Source organism: Notamacropus eugenii, chromosome 2 (assembly GCF_028372415.1).
Source record: "Notamacropus eugenii isolate mMacEug1 chromosome 2, mMacEug1.pri_v2, whole genome shotgun sequence".
Lineage (NCBI taxonomy): Eukaryota > Metazoa > Chordata > Mammalia > Diprotodontia > Macropodidae > Notamacropus > Notamacropus eugenii.
Window position 1 is genome coordinate 305,269,960 of NC_092873.1, and position 15,632 is coordinate 305,285,591.

General features: G+C 45.6%; 2 protein-coding genes across 18 annotated transcripts in view; one reads left to right on the top strand and one right to left on the bottom strand.

The window, feature by feature from the left end:
- The first annotated feature begins 319 nt into the window (after positions 1-319).
- PSMB4 (proteasome 20S subunit beta 4) lies at positions 320-4,454 on the top strand. Of its 2 annotated transcripts, none has more exons than XM_072644834.1 (7): positions 320-610; positions 2,236-2,442; positions 2,806-2,952; positions 3,147-3,228; positions 3,496-3,612; positions 3,874-3,962; positions 4,300-4,454. In XM_072644834.1, exons 1-7 carry the CDS (start codon positions 327-329, stop codon positions 4,310-4,312), a joined length of 939 nt encoding a protein of 312 aa, XP_072500935.1. In that variant the 5' UTR covers positions 320-326; the 3' UTR covers positions 4,313-4,454. The 2 variants fall into 2 exon arrangements, with proteins under 2 accessions (XP_072500935.1, XP_072500936.1); XM_072644835.1 differs by lacking the exon at positions 320-610 and adding an exon at positions 801-1,055.
- Positions 4,455-5,812: 1,358 nt separating this feature from the next.
- POGZ (pogo transposable element derived with ZNF domain) overlaps positions 5,813-15,632 on the bottom strand; it is a 60,470-nt gene continuing 50,650 nt past the window's right edge. For 10 of the 16 annotated variants that reach the window (XM_072644822.1, XM_072644815.1, XM_072644816.1 and 7 more), the window contains 9 exons: positions 15,304-15,458; positions 12,412-12,512; positions 11,796-11,942; positions 10,597-10,731; positions 10,019-10,458; positions 9,682-9,741; positions 9,420-9,532; positions 9,101-9,125; positions 5,813-8,985 (listed from right to left, as the gene is read on the bottom strand). In XM_072644822.1, the coding sequence (XP_072500923.1) occupies positions 7,344-8,985; positions 9,101-9,125; positions 9,420-9,532; positions 9,682-9,741; positions 10,019-10,458; positions 10,597-10,731; positions 11,796-11,942; positions 12,412-12,512; positions 15,304-15,458 (2,818 nt within the window). In that variant the 3' untranslated portion in view covers positions 5,813-7,343. The remainder of the gene's footprint in view (positions 8,986-9,100; positions 9,126-9,419; positions 9,533-9,681; positions 9,742-10,018; positions 10,459-10,596; positions 10,732-11,795; positions 11,943-12,411; positions 12,513-15,303; positions 15,459-15,632) is intronic. The other 6 variants (XM_072644824.1, XM_072644823.1, XM_072644817.1 and 3 more) reach the window with 3 other exon arrangements.

Sequence of the window (15,632 nt, forward strand, 5' to 3'; positions counted from 1 at the left end):
GAGGCTGGCTACTTGGAACATTTTGACGTTTCAGTTCAACTGTTAGAAAAGATATGTGGCCTGTTCAGAAGAGGTTCCCAAGTTAAATAAAAACAAATGCGACTCTGTTTCTAGATATATATGCATACATTTTTACAATATGGCATTTTATATAAATACGAATGTGTTCCATGTACAGTTGTTCTGGGGGGAAGCCACTATTCTGCACTTTGTTTAAGGTTTTGGGGTAGCAGGTTCTGCTCGGTTCGAGTCCTAGGTGAATGGGCCCAACCCCTCCTTCCCCCTTCCCCCCTTCCCCGCTTCCCCTACCCCCCGCCACACTCAATATGGCGACGACAACGCCACAGCGTTTGACCTTATTCACAGGCCGGCCCCAAGGAAGAGGGAAAAAAGAGGTTGAAAGTTTTCCGACGTCACTTCCACTTCCCCTCGCGCAGGCGCCTTCATTTCCCTTCGCCAGAGTGACTAAGATGGAACCGTTGTTGGAGCCTCGGTTGGGTTTGTGGGCCGGGGGCCCCTCACCGGGCCAGTTCTACCGCCTCCCGCCCGTCTCGGGAGTTCTCCCGGGGCTGGACAGCACTGTCTTGGGAAGCCCTGTTACTCGGACGCAGTGAGTGTCCACACCACTTCCTTCCTAGATTCAGGCCTCGGGGCCGCTAGGGGGGAGTTGGAGGGGAGACTAGGGGGGACTGCAGGCTGGGCGACAGCTGGACCGGGCCCCGGGGCTCCCGGGGTGGAGGGCTGGGCTGGGGGCTGCCCGGAGAGCGGGGCCTGAGGGGGACCGGAAGGAGCGGTGGAGAACCGGAAGTGAAGGTGTCCTGGCCAGGGCGTTTCCGGCGCCAGCCTCGTTTCGGCCCGGACCCTGCCGCTGATCCCTCTATCCCGGCCTTTCTTTGCTGGCTGTCGGGGGCTGCCCTCTCGAGCTCTCTCCTGCCCCTCCTCTTCTTTACGGGCCATTCCCGCAGCCTCCGAAGATGGCTGAGTCTTCCCCAGTCCTCTTCCCTCCGCCGTTCCCCGGCCTGGTGCTTCTCCCTCCATGAGGCCCTTTCCTTAGGGTCATTTTCGTTTTTTTCTCTTTGTTCTGTTACCGACTCTTCAGCCTCATTTAACCTTTAATTTCTTGGTTTCATTCGCTCCCGAGGTTTCAGTTATAATCCATATATCGATGACTCCCCCGAGTCTGTATGTCCATCTGTAAGCCGCACATCTGAAACGGAATTCGCCATCCCCCGCCCCCCAATTTATCCTTCACTCGTGAGCCCCCTGCCTCCCTTAGGGGCACCGCCCCCAGGCTGCGCCTGGCTGCCGTTACCAGGCCCTGATAATTCTGCCCCAACTCTCTCTCCCATCTGCTGCCTCATTCCTCTTCATACTGCCCTTATCCTCATTCAGTTGCTCACCATCTCTTTTCTAAACTGTTTCCTTAATCTTCTAACTGATCTCTCCCGGTTCTGTTTTATCCTTCACACTCAGGTTTGCTCAAGCAACCTTCCTATTATGTTGTTGTGATCAGTAACTCCCCTCCTCCGAACCTCTCCGCGGCTCAAGTCTTCTAAAATGGCTTTTAAAGAAGGGCAGTATTGTCATTCTAGCTGGACAGCGTTGTTTTTCATTCTGTTTATCTTCTGCCCTTTCCTATCTACATGCCTTTGCACAGACTATTCTTTGTTTGGAGTAGATTTCCTGGTTTCTCTTCCTCCCCTCACACCCGCCTTTCCATCTTAGGAAACTTCTCCCTTGTTTAACTTCTCCCTTGTTTCAACCCAATCCAGATGTTACTTTTTTCATGAAGTTTTCTCCGAATCTCTGCCTCAAACTTCCCTTAGCATTTTGTTTAGTTCTCTTTGCCCTTTTCACATTTTACCTTTTATCCTATTCATTTTCTTACCTGTTCTATTCCTCTCATTAGATTGTAAGCTCCAAACCTTGAATTGGGAGTGGGGAGGTTGTTTGTGTCTTCTGGTTTACCAGTTTTCTTGCTGTGAGCTGTAGCAGAAAGAGTACTGGACTTGGAGTCAGGAAGACCCTGGTTTAAATTCTATCTCAGGTGGTCACTAAATATATGTTGATAAGCAAGTCCCTTGTTCTCTGAGACTCACTTTCCTCATCTGGAATATGAGGATACTATTATCTTCAGTCTCTACCTCACAGGATTGTTTTTTAGGTTCAGATGAGATAATGTATGTCAAGTGTTTTGAAAATTTTAAAGTGCTTATCGCTGTTGCATCTTTCCAGGAACCCGATGGTTACAGGGACCTCTGTCCTAGGTGTGAAATTTGAGGGTGGTGTAATAATTGCAGCCGATATGTTGGGTTCCTATGGCTCCCTGGCCCGCTTCCGCAATATCTCTCGAATCATGCGCGTCAACAACAATACAATGCTTGGTGCCTCTGGGGATTATGCTGATTTCCAGTATGTGAAGCAAGTCATTGACCAGATGGTGTAAGTCAATATGGAGACCCATTTACCCATGTCATTTGGCTGGATATGGTGCCAGTTCAGTGAAGAGGTGACTCCTCATTTCTAGGACCCTACCCTGAGGAGTCCTCAAGTGGGGAGGAAGGAACCATCATTTCCCTTCCACGGAGAGGGAATAAGTTGTTTTGCTGAGACTAGCAAGAGAGGGAGGGAGGACCTCAGAAGTGGGAAATGTAGCAAGAGCTGGGCTGTTTTCTTCCAGTAGAGATCAATGTGAGAGACTGCCTTCTTGGGGGGGGGCGGGGGGGGGGGGGGGGACAGAGGGGTAGGAGGATCTCCCTGGCTGCTGCCTCACTGGTTTTCTCCTCCTGATCAATTCTTCTGAAGGATTGATGAAGAGCTACTGGGTGATGGACACAGCTATAGCCCAAAAGCCATCCACTCTTGGTTAACTAGAGCCATGTACAGTCGCCGATCCAAGATGAATCCACTCTGGAACACCATGGTCATTGGCGGCTATGCTGATGGGGAAAGGTTGGTTTGGAGACATCTCTTGCTTTGCATCATCATAGCTCCTCCAGTCTGCCCCCAGTCTGTATTAAGCTGTTGGGTTTGTAGCATTCCCGGTTCTATCTCTAGACCAAAGTTCATTAAATAATGGTAGGGTAGGATCTGGGGAGTTACAAGATAGAAGGGGTCCTCTGACCAGTCTAGTTGTCTCTTTCTAGCTTCCTCGGCTATGTGGATATGCTTGGTGTAGCCTATGAAGCCCCGACGTTGGCCACTGGTTATGGTGCTTACTTGGCCCAGGTAAGTAGGCAGAGATCAGGGAGGGGAAGAGACCGTTTTGCTTGGAAGATTCCTGATCTTCCAGTTCTGACAGGAATGGAAGGCTTCTTTAATAGACAACATTCAGAGTTCTAAGGTGTAAGGTGTTACAGAATATTTTCCTTAATGTGAGAAATGTTCAAGGTATAGTTGGTAGAAATGTGCCGCCTTTGCTGCGTCCCCCTGTTGTATCCCTTCCTCCCCCCCCCCCCGCCCCATTCCGTAACCTTGTGATTCTTTCTGTCCCAGCCCTTGATGAGAGAGATTTTGGAGAAGAAGCCAGTTCTAAGCCAGGCAGAAGCAAGGGAGCTGGTGGAACGTTGCATGCGTGTGTTGTACTACCGAGATGCTCGATCTTACAACAGGGTGAGAAGCATGATCAGGTCAAGGGTTGGAGTGCTGGGGATATCATTTAAGGTTTGTGGGTATCTGTTGCAGTTAGCCTCTGTAAAACAAGTTCTTGAGGATTTAAAGTGCTTATCACCTTATTCCTCATCCTACCCCTCTTAAAATTTGAGGGAAAGAAAATCCCTTGACCTAACTTCCAACACCAGGCATGGCTTACTGGCTGGAACCTTTTGAAGTTCACAACAATTACATACCATCATACTATTTCTACCCCTTTAGTTTGAAATTGCCACGGTGACCGAGAAAGGAGTTGAAGTGGAGGGACCTCTGTCTGCCGAGACCAATTGGGATATTGCTCACTTGATCAGGTGACTTGATATTCAGGGTTTGTTTTTTTTCTTTGGGGTTGCATTGGGGCAGGTATAGGGATTATAGATGTGGTTAGTTGTGGATGCAGGGATTTGTTGGCTGTGGCTTCTTCCTTTCCTGGAGATGCCTTAGATTCTCTAGGAGAGTTGGAGTTGTCCTCAGCTAGAACATGGGCAGTAGTTGGAGTGAATTCCTCCCTCTGCCTTTTACTAGCTGGGGGACCATGATTTAACTTCCATTTAATCTTTTAAAAATAAATGATGTTTCTTAAGTACTTGGGAACTGTACAGTGTCTGTCTTTTCTGCCTCTAGAATAAGTGTTCTTTTCTTTTTTAGTGGCTTTGAGTGATGCAGTTTTATCTCCAACCTCATCTATTGTGCCCTAACTACTCCTGGCCCTGCTATTAAGGCCATGTTGGCTGTCTCAGGACTGAGATTTGACTTTTTCCTTTTATAAGAGATTGGTAGGAAATAAATCATTCTGGACCTTCTCTCTTTGTTTTTGTGGGTTAAGATGGGAGCCTTCTGTGTTGCTTCTTGCAGTTCCCTTCCACTCATTCCCTCTTCCTCAAGATCTTTGTTCGAGAGAATTAATTTGTCGCATGAAGACATGGCACCTACACTGTTGACTTCTTTTGGACCTGTAGGCTGAGACTCCATAGAGGAAGCCTTAAGTATATGTGGCCTGAAATAAACATGTTCCTGAAGACTGATGCTAGTGTTCTAATGTAACCTTAACCATGGTTTCAGTAAAACTGCATCTTTGTAGCAATCATAATGCAGATTGTTTCATAACCCAAATATGCTTTGAGGCTTTTCAACACTTAACACACCATAATAATCTAATGGCAGAGATTAACGAGAATTACAAATACAGTCACAAAGCCGACTTTACATAAAGAATTCTTAAAGAAATCTGCATCCCCCCAAAATAGCTGTGTCAAAAACAGCTTTACAGTGCTCTCTGCTTCCTCAGCCTCTCCCCCACTCCCCAAGAAGAAAGCCCAAGGGCAGGATGGAGACTCTCAGCACAGAGGAGACTCCTTTGCCTCATTCCACCCATCTGCTGTTCCTTGACCTCACATCTCATTACAGAGAGGTCTGCAAAATTGCCCATTAGGTATGTAAAGCAAGAAAAAGTTTATGTGGCCTTCAAGATCAAAAAACTGAGCATGGGAGAGGAGCCCATCCGTAAAGTTGGGAGAGACAGTAAAAAGAAAAGCAGTGTTGATTCTAAAATAAACTTTAAATTATCTCTGGCACAATGGTTACCTAGGCTTATGTTTCTCTCTCATAACCTGTATGTTTAAAGAATTTAAGTCACTGACATTTTAAAAGCAAAACCCATTTCCAAAGCAGCTGATGAATTTCAAAACCAAGTACAAATTATATAATTACATATTCCATCCTTAGCTTATACTTGAAATCAGCAAGAGGTGTATTTCCTCCTTATGTATGATCATTCCTGCCTTGAGTTACATACCTAATTGTTGAAAGTAATTCAGCCACTCAGACATGAATTCTTCAGGTCCTAAGTGCCCCAAAAGACAGTTAATACCAAATTCAGGGAAGAATCTACTGGAGAGTGGTAAGGTGATGAAGGCAGGAGGAAGAGGTTCAGCCTAGGCGGAGTAGTCAACGCAATATAAAATACCAACATCTGCTTCACCCTCCCCGCCCCTACTTTAACATCCAACAAACTTGTTTCTGGAAGGGCATTTTCCTAAATATCTTATTAAATAAAATGATTTACTGCTAAGTTCTGATTTTAAAACACAAAAAGGGGATTAACTCAGGCTTATCACTCCAAAGAGAAGGATACCCAGAATAAAAACGAGTTGTTTATAAATCCATTTTCCCTGGTTTTATTAAATGTTCCACTTATGTACATTTTAAAGACGAATCATTTACAGGTCTGTGCACACTGCCTCTCGGCTCCCTGGGGGGAAAGTTGCTAAAAACCTCAGGATGGACAAACTGAACTTCGTAGCCGGGGGCGAGGTGGGCTGGTGGTTTTTTTCCTCTTTACTGTTATGTCAAAATGCATTTATTTGTTTATACCTTAAGTACATACAATTAAAAAAAATCCTCAAACATGCAAATTGTAGAAAAATTTGTGTTTTTTTTTTCCTTTTTTTTTCTTCTTTGAAGCTGGCAGTGAAAAATAAAAAGATACAATGTCTCTGTGCACACCCCAGTCTATCTTGTCTCCAGGTTGGGTTCTCTCTAGCTCTAGGGGAAGTGTGGCAAAGCCACAGGGATATTGGCTACATTTTTTTTTTACCTTAAAAAATTTTTTTTAAGGTTAACCATGGCCTGTATGACTATGCCTCCTGGCTATGGTGCACACAATCTCCTGAGCAGGCTTGGGCTTTTCCTTCTTACCCCAGGACCCTCATTCATAAGGGAGCTGGCAGGATCTAGATCAGCACACAGTGCAGAGAGGGAGGGGGATCCCATGCCCCACTATGTGCCTCAGCCTTCAGTTACTTTGTTTACTCCAGGCTCCCACATCTCTAGACATAAGATAAATCTCTCATCAGGAGAGAGGGAAGGAGCAGGAGGACAAGAATGGGGAAAGGGAGTCAAGTACTCACAAACAAAGGTGAGAGCTTATTTACTTTGTGTGAAAATTACTTTTAAAAACCCAAAAAAACATTCTGGATAATTAGAGGCGGTTTCACGCATTTTTAAAGCCACAATTTTATATCTAGGTCACTGCAGAAACCAACATCTCTAGGGAAGAAAGGAGAAAAAGGGTTGGAATGGGGAGACTTGAGTTTGGTGATTATTTTTTACTTTTTTTCCCTTTTATGTATAAAAAGTGTTAAGACCACAATGGAAAAAAAGATTTTTTTATATATATATATATATATAGCATATATATACATATATATACACACACACATGTATGTATATATATATTATATATATAAAATATACCAGTTTGTCAGCTACATATTTTTGTCTTTCCCATCTTCAGAAATGGTCTCACATTGACAATGTTAGATAGTATCATGCCCAAAGACATCAGCCGCACGATAAAAAAAAAACAGAACAATGATACAGTTGAGGTAAGAGGGGTAACAAACCAAAAAAAGTCATTCACCCATGATGGATTTTTTTCTTAAGTTTGGTTGGAAAAATACCAAACAGTGATTTAAATTTTTTTTTTAAAAGTCATGAAAACCTGTTTTCTGCAGAAGCAGAATGGCCTCTGGCCAGCTTCTCAGCTCAGACATGATCTGTTTTCTTTAATTCAAAGGGAAGTATGAACCAACACAAGGGGTGGTGGCAGAAAATGAAAAACCAAAGTTCCCATTCTCTTGTACTTCACTCCCCGTTCCTGCCTACTCTTTCCTTCCCCAAGATTCTACCCCTCAGATTTCCATCAAATCCAGGTCAGCCTCTTCAAAGCCATAGAAAGACTCCGTCTCGCTTTCACCCTCAAAGAGCTGGTGAAGGCTCTCAGGCTCAGTTACCTCTTCAGGGGATGGTCTGGATTGGGGGGTGGAGGCTGCAGGCTCCTCCTCAGTCTGCTCCCCATTCAGCTTCAGCTGCTCCTCCAGAGAGGTAATCAGCTCCTCCTGCATGTCAGCGTTACGTGTGGGTGAGTTAGCAGTGCCATCGGGGCCAGGCAGGACACTGGCCACCAAGAAGGACTGCTGGACTAACTCTGGGCAGTCCCCGATGACCTCCAGCACCTCTGCCAGCCAACAAAGCACCAGCTGAAGGAGGATGTCTGAATCACATGTGCCATCTGCCATTTCGCGGGCCTGCTCTTTCCACTTCTTGTGTATGAAGTTCTTGACAGTCCTTTTGATACACACGTCCAAAGGCTGGATCTTGGAGCTACAACCTGCAGGCACCACAGCAGGGAGGGTGCTATAGGAGCTGAGCATAGACAACACTTCCTCAGACAGGTGGGTGCGATGGCAGTCCATTACCAGCATGCCCTTGCTGCGCTGACATGCCGTATGCTTCTGCCACACCCGTGATGACCACAGCTCCATGATCTCATCATCACTGTAGCCACTCTCTTTGGCCTCCAGCAGGATAGACTCTGGCACATTGGTAGGTTGTTCCATCTGCCCCCTATAGAACACCAGAGTGGGAAGGACAGTGCCATCCGCCAGGATGGACAACACAACATCACACCATGGCTCCCCTGTGCCCACTGTCTGCAGGGCATTCTCCTTCCGATCATCGCTGCTCAGCACCTCAGCATCCAGAAACAGGGAGATTTCGTCAATGGCCACGATCATAGAAAGGGGCAAGTCCTGGGTATGGATCTGCCGCTGCACAAATTCAATGAAGAGCCCAGCATTTTCTGCCACTTCCTTGGGTAGGGTATGAGCCACTGCCCGCCGGGCATGTGGGGTCAGGTGGTGCCGAAGCATGAACCTCACTGCCCACTCATAGGAGATCTTGAAACCACCCTCCAGCGAACGCCCAATTTTGGTGGCCTTCTGGAAAAGTGTTTCTTCATTGACAGGAAGCTGCTGCTCTCGCTGCGTCAGGACCCATTCGGCCAACTTCTCCTCAGCTTCTAAGCTCAGATACTTGCCCTCCAAATTCTCTCCTTGGGAAGCCTGGAAGCGCCGCAGCCAACGTCGAATGCGTCGTTGTGGGTTGCGGAAATGCTCAGCTGCCTGCTCAGTATTGCAGCATAAGGCAAACAGTACCACTCGCAGCTTCTTTACTGACAGCTGTTCCTTCTTGCCAGCTCCACTGAGGCCCCCAGCTGCAGTTGGCTCGGGTTCCGACATAGCTAGGGCTCCTTCCTCCTGCTCATCAAGGCTCAGGCATTCAGCCCCCTCCACATGCAGAGGGGGTGCTGCTGGAGCCTGAGGGCAGCTAGGGGATAGAAGTGGAGATGGTACTGAGAGCAGCTGGGTCTGGGGTACAGGTAGCTCCCCACACTCAGAGAGGGCGCCTACAGGTTTCACAGTGGTAACTTTGTTGTGGGGGAAAGCAGAAGAGTAGGTGTTCTTCATGCTCCGGTCATGGGCCTGGCCATGCCTGGAAGAAAAAAGAGCAAAAACAAAGTCCTCTTTTGAATAATAGAAGAAATACGGGGAAAAGGACCAAAATACTCAACACTGAAACAAAGGCACCCAGGAGGGAACTTGGTTACCTGGAGTGGGATATCCAAGTCAGTCCTGCAGAATAAGAAGGCAAAGAAGACAGATCAATGAGAAACAGGAACTTTCCCCCACTCTAAGATCAGTAAAAGCTAAGGTTTTAACCTCAAACATACATACAAAGACAATATTCCTTGAATTAATGCAGCAAACCCCTGGCAGAAACTGAGGCAGGGAAAACTGAGGCCAGCTAGAAATACTGCTACATTCTGAGTCAGTAAGAAGAGCTCATCATTCTGTCTGATCTTTTCCTCCTCAAAACAAATTCCTGACACCACCCTCCCTCCCCTTCCTGTTCCCTCCCCAACTGACCTCGTGGCAGGATATTAGTGGACTGATGCGATGGATTGAAGACCAGATGTTTTGCCATGGCATCTCCCAAAGAAGTAACAAAGACGCAAGAAGTACAGGCCAATTTGATTCCGCTGAGACAAAATTAAAGGTGGCATGAGGCAAGTAGGGATGTTTGAGAAACGAGCTCCACTATTCTTATTCTCCCCAACCATACCAAATCACCCTCAAGAAAATATGAAATCCTTGGTAATAACATTATAAACATCATGCTTGCTCTTACCTGACAGTAGAGTTCTTAAATAATGCCAAGTATTTGGGGCTCTTCCGTGGAACATGATTGCTGAGGCAAAAAAAAACTGAGGTTAACCCATCCAGTTAGAGATACTGGCTGCTCCTCTCAATAAGAGAAGAGATACTGCTTCCAACCCTCCTGGTTCCAATCACCTTCCCAATCCCTTTCCTCCTAACAGGTTAGGAACTGAAACACGGAAGCTAATGGACAGTAAGTTTAGAAGGACTGAGGCCTTGTGCAGGCAGGGAGGTAAGTAACGGATTCTGGAGAGCTTAAGATGCTAAGGGCAAGCAGGAGGGGGCTGATGTCTGGTCACATGGCCTACTTGATCATGTGGTTGGCATATGCTCTGGAGCAGCAGGTGCTATAACGACACAGGGAGCAGTGTACATAGGTAGGGAAGTGATTGGGAAAATCAGGGATCTCAAAGCTGCACTCCAGGCACGTTTGCCGGCCCATGACACTCCTGCTAAGAGAAAGGGAGAATCTCATTAGTGCTACAGGGGTTCCCTTAGGACAAACCGCCCCGGTGCTTGGCAGCCATTGTACCCAACCAGCCCCAGTGGCCCAGCACTTAGTGGAAGGCGCTGACATTTTCTTGACGGCTTTCTTCTGCATGCTTCGCTGGACTGGGGGATAAAGGAAGATAGGAAGAGGGTCTGCTGGGGTAGTCATGGGGGCTGCCTCTTGCAAGGCATTAGGTGGTACGTCATTTGAGGAGACAGGCACTGTTCGTGGCTGTCCTCGGGATGCCCGGATGGTCACCTGAAAATGGGCAAAAAGAAGGTACATGTAGATAGACAGGCTGACTCTTGGTCTCCGGTGGGTAAGGAGGATGCAATGTTAAGATGCTGATCCTCCTCCTGCCCTGTTCTGTATCTCCCAGCAGCCCTGGCCCTTTACCTTGGTGCCTGGTTTCAGGCCTTCCAGCTGCTTGGGTTTGCGGAAGGTTTTGTGATGTTGAAGTTTGTGCTCTATTTTGTCCTTGGCAAATAGAAACTGCAGCCGGCATTTATTACAGTGATAGACACTCTTCTTCTGAGGAATGAGAGATATTAAAAAAAAAAAAAAAAGACCCCAAAGCAAAAACAAACCCTGAAGGGCCCAAGCTAAGAGTCATTCCCTGAGTAGACAGAGGGCAGGTCAAAAGTCAACAGACACTTCACACCCATTTACTTTGGTTGGGAATTCTGCTTGAGAGAGGGAAAAAGTAATGGTACCCAAGGATAGCAATACCTGCTCTTCAAAAGGCTGGACTCAAAAGGCCTGAGTTATCCTCTCAGTTCTTCCTGATTTGCTGTACTGTATTAGGCAAATCACTCAACACCTCAATCTCTCTATCTTAAGAATGGGAATATTATCTATTTCTGAACAAATTGTATAGGATCACCTTTGAGAAGGGATTTTTTCCTTCACTGTATTTGTATTTCCAGTGACTAGCAAAGGGCCTGGCACCTAGAAGGCTCTTAGTACATGCTTGTTGATTGATTGATCTTATTTGATTCTGACAAAGAGAGGGCTCCTACTGTTGAAGTGCATCTAAGAAAGGGAAGGAAAGGAGAAAGGGAAAGGGATAAGCATTTATATAGCACCTATGGTGTGCCAAGCACTATACAAAGTGCTTTATAAATATCACATTTGATCCTCATAACAACCCTGCCACCAGTGCTATTATTATCCCCATTTTACAGTTGAGGAAACTGAGGCAAACAGAGGTTAAGTGACTTGCCCATGGTCATACACTGATTATGTGTCTAGGGCTGGATCTGAACTCAGGACTTTCTGACTCCATGCCTAGGGCTCTGTGTACTATGGCTCCACTAGCTGCCTCATCACCTCAATGTTGAGAGCTTTTCCTGCGATCCAGTTTAACAGTACTGGTATGGAATGGTCAAGTTGGATTAGCAATTATCATTTCTGGGGTCCCTTGTTTTGCCTTTTCTGTCAGGCAAAAAGACCGAGGTGAAGTCAAATCAAGAGAGTGAATATAAGGGTGCTAGATCTTTGTTTCAAGGGACCAAGACTAATAATAAATTTGTCTGCCTAGTCAAGCTTCAGTGTCAGCACTGGCAAGCTAGGAGTGAGAGGCAAGGGGAAGTTACCTGGTGCCTCATGAAATGTTGCTGGAATGCATTGCCATTTTTGAAGACCTTCAGACAGTAGGGGCAGAGCAGATGCCGGGTGTCTTCATGGATCATGCGAAAATGACCATCCACCTCTGAGTACAATGAAGATCGGTACTGACACACCTAATCATGGGGGATTGGGATGGAAGATTAGGGGTTAAATGGCCAGGCCACAGCAAGGAAAGGTGGCCAAGTCCTGTCCTGATACAGATGAAACACAAAACCATGCTGGGAAAAGAAGCAGCTCTTTCAAAGGCATAGAAACCCCAGTTATAGCTATACCTGTAGACAAATAGAGCTAAGCTTAAAAAACTCTATGTGGGTGTCCCAGACTGACAGACGCACAGAAGAAACGGGTCCAGGAGGAGAGGCAGAAGTTGATATTCTGGACCAGAAGACAACACACAGGTTTCCCTCCTGGGTATGAATCTTCTAGAGGGGGCAGAGGTTTTGGAAATGACAATCGGCCCTTACACACACCATTCAATACTCCTGTGTGAATGCCCCTGAGGCCCTGAGCACAGGGCAGGCCTGCTGACTGTCACGTCCCCAAAGTAGCCAATGAGGGAGGAGTCAGAAAGTAAAGTGATACCTGGCAAACGTAAGGCATCTCCCCGGGCTTGTGGGTGTCCTTCATGTGCTGGAGAAACAAGGGCTCACTCTCAAATGCCCACTCACAAATCTTGCACTTAGCTGTAAGGGGGGGCGGGAATCAAGAGGTCAACCCAACAGTCTTCAAACCCAACATATTCTTCTCTCATGAAGCCTTCATAGAAATTCATGTTAGCTTTTATCAAGCCCTTAGTATGTGCTAGGAGGGGGGAAAATCATCATCATGATCATACTGATACTCGAAGTAGAAGTGAGAAGCAGCACGGCACAGTAGACAGAAGGACAGCCTTGGAATTGAGAAGAGTGGGATTCAAGTCCTGCCTAAGACTTTTGAGCTTATGGATGACCATGAGCAAGGAATTTCATGCCATAGGACCCCAAGTCACCCTCTGAAAGTCTGTTACTTTGGAGATGAGTACCCCATCTGCATCAGGGAAGGGAATTTCTACACTGAGAGTTCCCTACACAGATAAAATCACAAGTCAGAACCAGAAAATAACAGTAATTAAAGGTATCCAGTCCTTCTAATATTTGCTGTCCATTCAATACATTTATTAAGTGCCTATTCTAAGATGTAATTTTCACCACAATTCGTGAATTTCAGTTGATAAATGCAAAAGACAAACTTTTAATGGAATTTATATGTCTCAGATTACTGATAACAGACTCGTCTCAATTTATATTCCTAAAAAAGATGCAGGGGGATGGGGGGAGAAAATTAAAAACTTATGGAAGTGATTGTTGAAAATTAAAAACAAACAAATAAATTTGGAGAACAAAAAGATATGAAGGCCTCCACTTTCTTCTTATTTTCCTCTAAGTCTACATTCTGGCTCCACACTTCCTCATTCAGCTGAATCCACCATGATCTCTTCATGGTCATCTCCAAAGGCCTTCTCTCTGTCCTCATGCTGTTGGAGTTCTTGAAGCCTCTGACACTTCCCATCACCCTCCCCCTCCAGGAGGCTTTTTCCTCTCTAGAGTTTCATGACACTGCTTTCTCCTGTCCTGCCTGATTATACCTTCTCAGTCTCCTTGGCTAGATCTTCATAGATCATGCTCACTAACCATGAATGAACTCTAAGGCTCTGTGTCCTCGACCTTCTTTTCTCCCTCCATTATACTTCTCTTGGCTATCTATCTCATCAGCTGCCATGGATTCAGGCAACACCTTTATGCAGATAATTCTGAGATCTATTTATATACAAGCCTACCTCAACCTCCAGTATTGTGTCAATCCTGTTCTGGGTCCTCTTCTCCCTCTGAACTAAAACCCCACTTTCTACAAGAAGCCTTTCCTAGTACTCCTGAAATTTAGTGCCTTTCCTCTTTCTGGAGGCAGGTAGGTGGCACTATAGATAAAGTACTGGGCATGGATTCAGGGAAGAGCTGAGTTCAAAATCAGCCTCAGACATTTAGTAGCTTGTGGGACCCTGGGCAAATCAATTGACCTCTATTTGCCTCAGTTTCTTCAACTATAAAATGAGGATCAGAGCACCTACCTCTCCAGGTTGTTGTGAGATTCACATGAGATCACAACTGTAAAGTGTTTAGCACAGTGCCTGACATGTGATAGGCATTAATTAATGCAAGTTTCTTTCCTCCTCTGTATTTCCAGTTTACCCTGTGTATGTGCTGTTTGTACACAGATGTCTGCATGGTGTCCTCCCCAATAGAATCAGAGCTCTTGGAGGGCAGGAAATGTTTTCTTAATTTTGTGTCCTCAGTGCTCAACAGAGAACCTAGCACGTAGTAGATGCTTAATGAGTGTTTGTTGACTTGACTAAACTAAAAGAAAAGAATGGCAAGACGGAAAGAATGAGGAAGAGGTAGGTTGCTCTTCTATGGCTCTTTTCAATAAAGCAAAAATCTTGTTCAAAAATTTAAACTAAAACAATTTTCACTACAAATAAACAATGTAAATAAGCATGTATCAATTCCTGCAGTATAATAAATATGGTAGAAACAGTTTGAAGCAAGTGAAATGCCCGTCTCTGTTGGCCACTGTCCAGATGGTCTTCCTTAGTCAGTTCCAGTGAGTATTCTTTCTTATCCTTGGTCAAGCTGGCAGCCCATGACTGACAAGATCAGACTGAAATTCTTCACAATGGTACTCGGGCTGCTCTACACTCTGCAATCCTCATCCCTTCATTTAACAGTTTAATAAAGTGTCGACTATCCATAGGTAGTGCCAGGCACTGGAAAGGCTACTACCACAAGGAAGAACGGTCTCCCTTTCTCTCCTTCATGTCTCTGCACCATTTTTTCTCATATTCTTATTTCCCTAGCATGGAATGCCCTTCCCCTTACTTTCCATCTGTTCAAATCACACTAGTTCTTCACCACACTGATCATCCCTGAAAATGATCTATGGCACACAATTCGGGATGTAAACATAATGCTTGATCTTCCCATCATCTACAGAATCTTCTAAATATTTCATACAGATAAATATTCTCTTTTGACAAAGATGAAATACTTGAGGCTAAAGCCCCTGTCTTACAATCCTTTTGTGCTCTCACAAAACTCCAAACAATTACTAGCCTTGGTGGAAAACCAAAACTTGTTGAAAGATTAAATCAAGAGTAATAAAGCAAAGTAACTAACTGCTCCCTCTACCATTAAGGGTTAAAAAAAGATTAACCCACAACACACTGTTCTCTCCATGGTCTGAAACCAAGTCCCTAAATCACTTAGGGCCTCACACTCCAAGGCATGAAGATTAATCCTACTCTTGCATTCTAATGCAGGTTGTAAATGAAGAGTCTGACTAAAAATGAAAACCCAAAACATACTCCTTCTATGCTGACCTCTACCCACATATTTGTACGATGACAGCTGCCCAGTGGCCTAAGGCAACTCTTATACTCACTGGTAGATTCGTAGGGACTGTGAACGTTTTCCAGGTGACACTGGAGCTGGAAGGGAGTGGTAAACTGGCGGTAGCAGTGCTGACAGATGGTGTGGACATCCACCTCACCATTCTGCTGGTCCAACTCCACGTGGTGCTTCATATGGTTCATGAATCTGCAAGACAGTAGGAAGAGGAAGACCAGGTAACATGACAAACCCCAGGGTCATAGTTCAAGAGCTGCCCTGCTGTCCTCATTTACAGGGCAGAATCCTTCCCACATTGTGGAAAGATATCTGTGGAAGGAGATTCACTGGCCTCCCTCCCTTTCCTAGGAAGTTCCTGCTGAT

Bases quoted from the DNA above. Each gene is read 5' to 3' on its own strand.
- PSMB4 (XM_072644834.1), top strand. From the start codon at position 327: ATGGCGACGACAACGCCACAGCGTTTGACCTTATTCACAGGCCGGCCC. The intron at 2,443-2,805 runs GTAAGTCAATAT...ATTCTTCTGAAG, and splicing joins CAAGTCATTGACCAGATGGT to GATTGATGAAGAGCTACTGG. The intron at 2,953-3,146 runs GTTGGTTTGGAG...GTCTCTTTCTAG, and splicing joins GGCTATGCTGATGGGGAAAG to CTTCCTCGGCTATGTGGATA.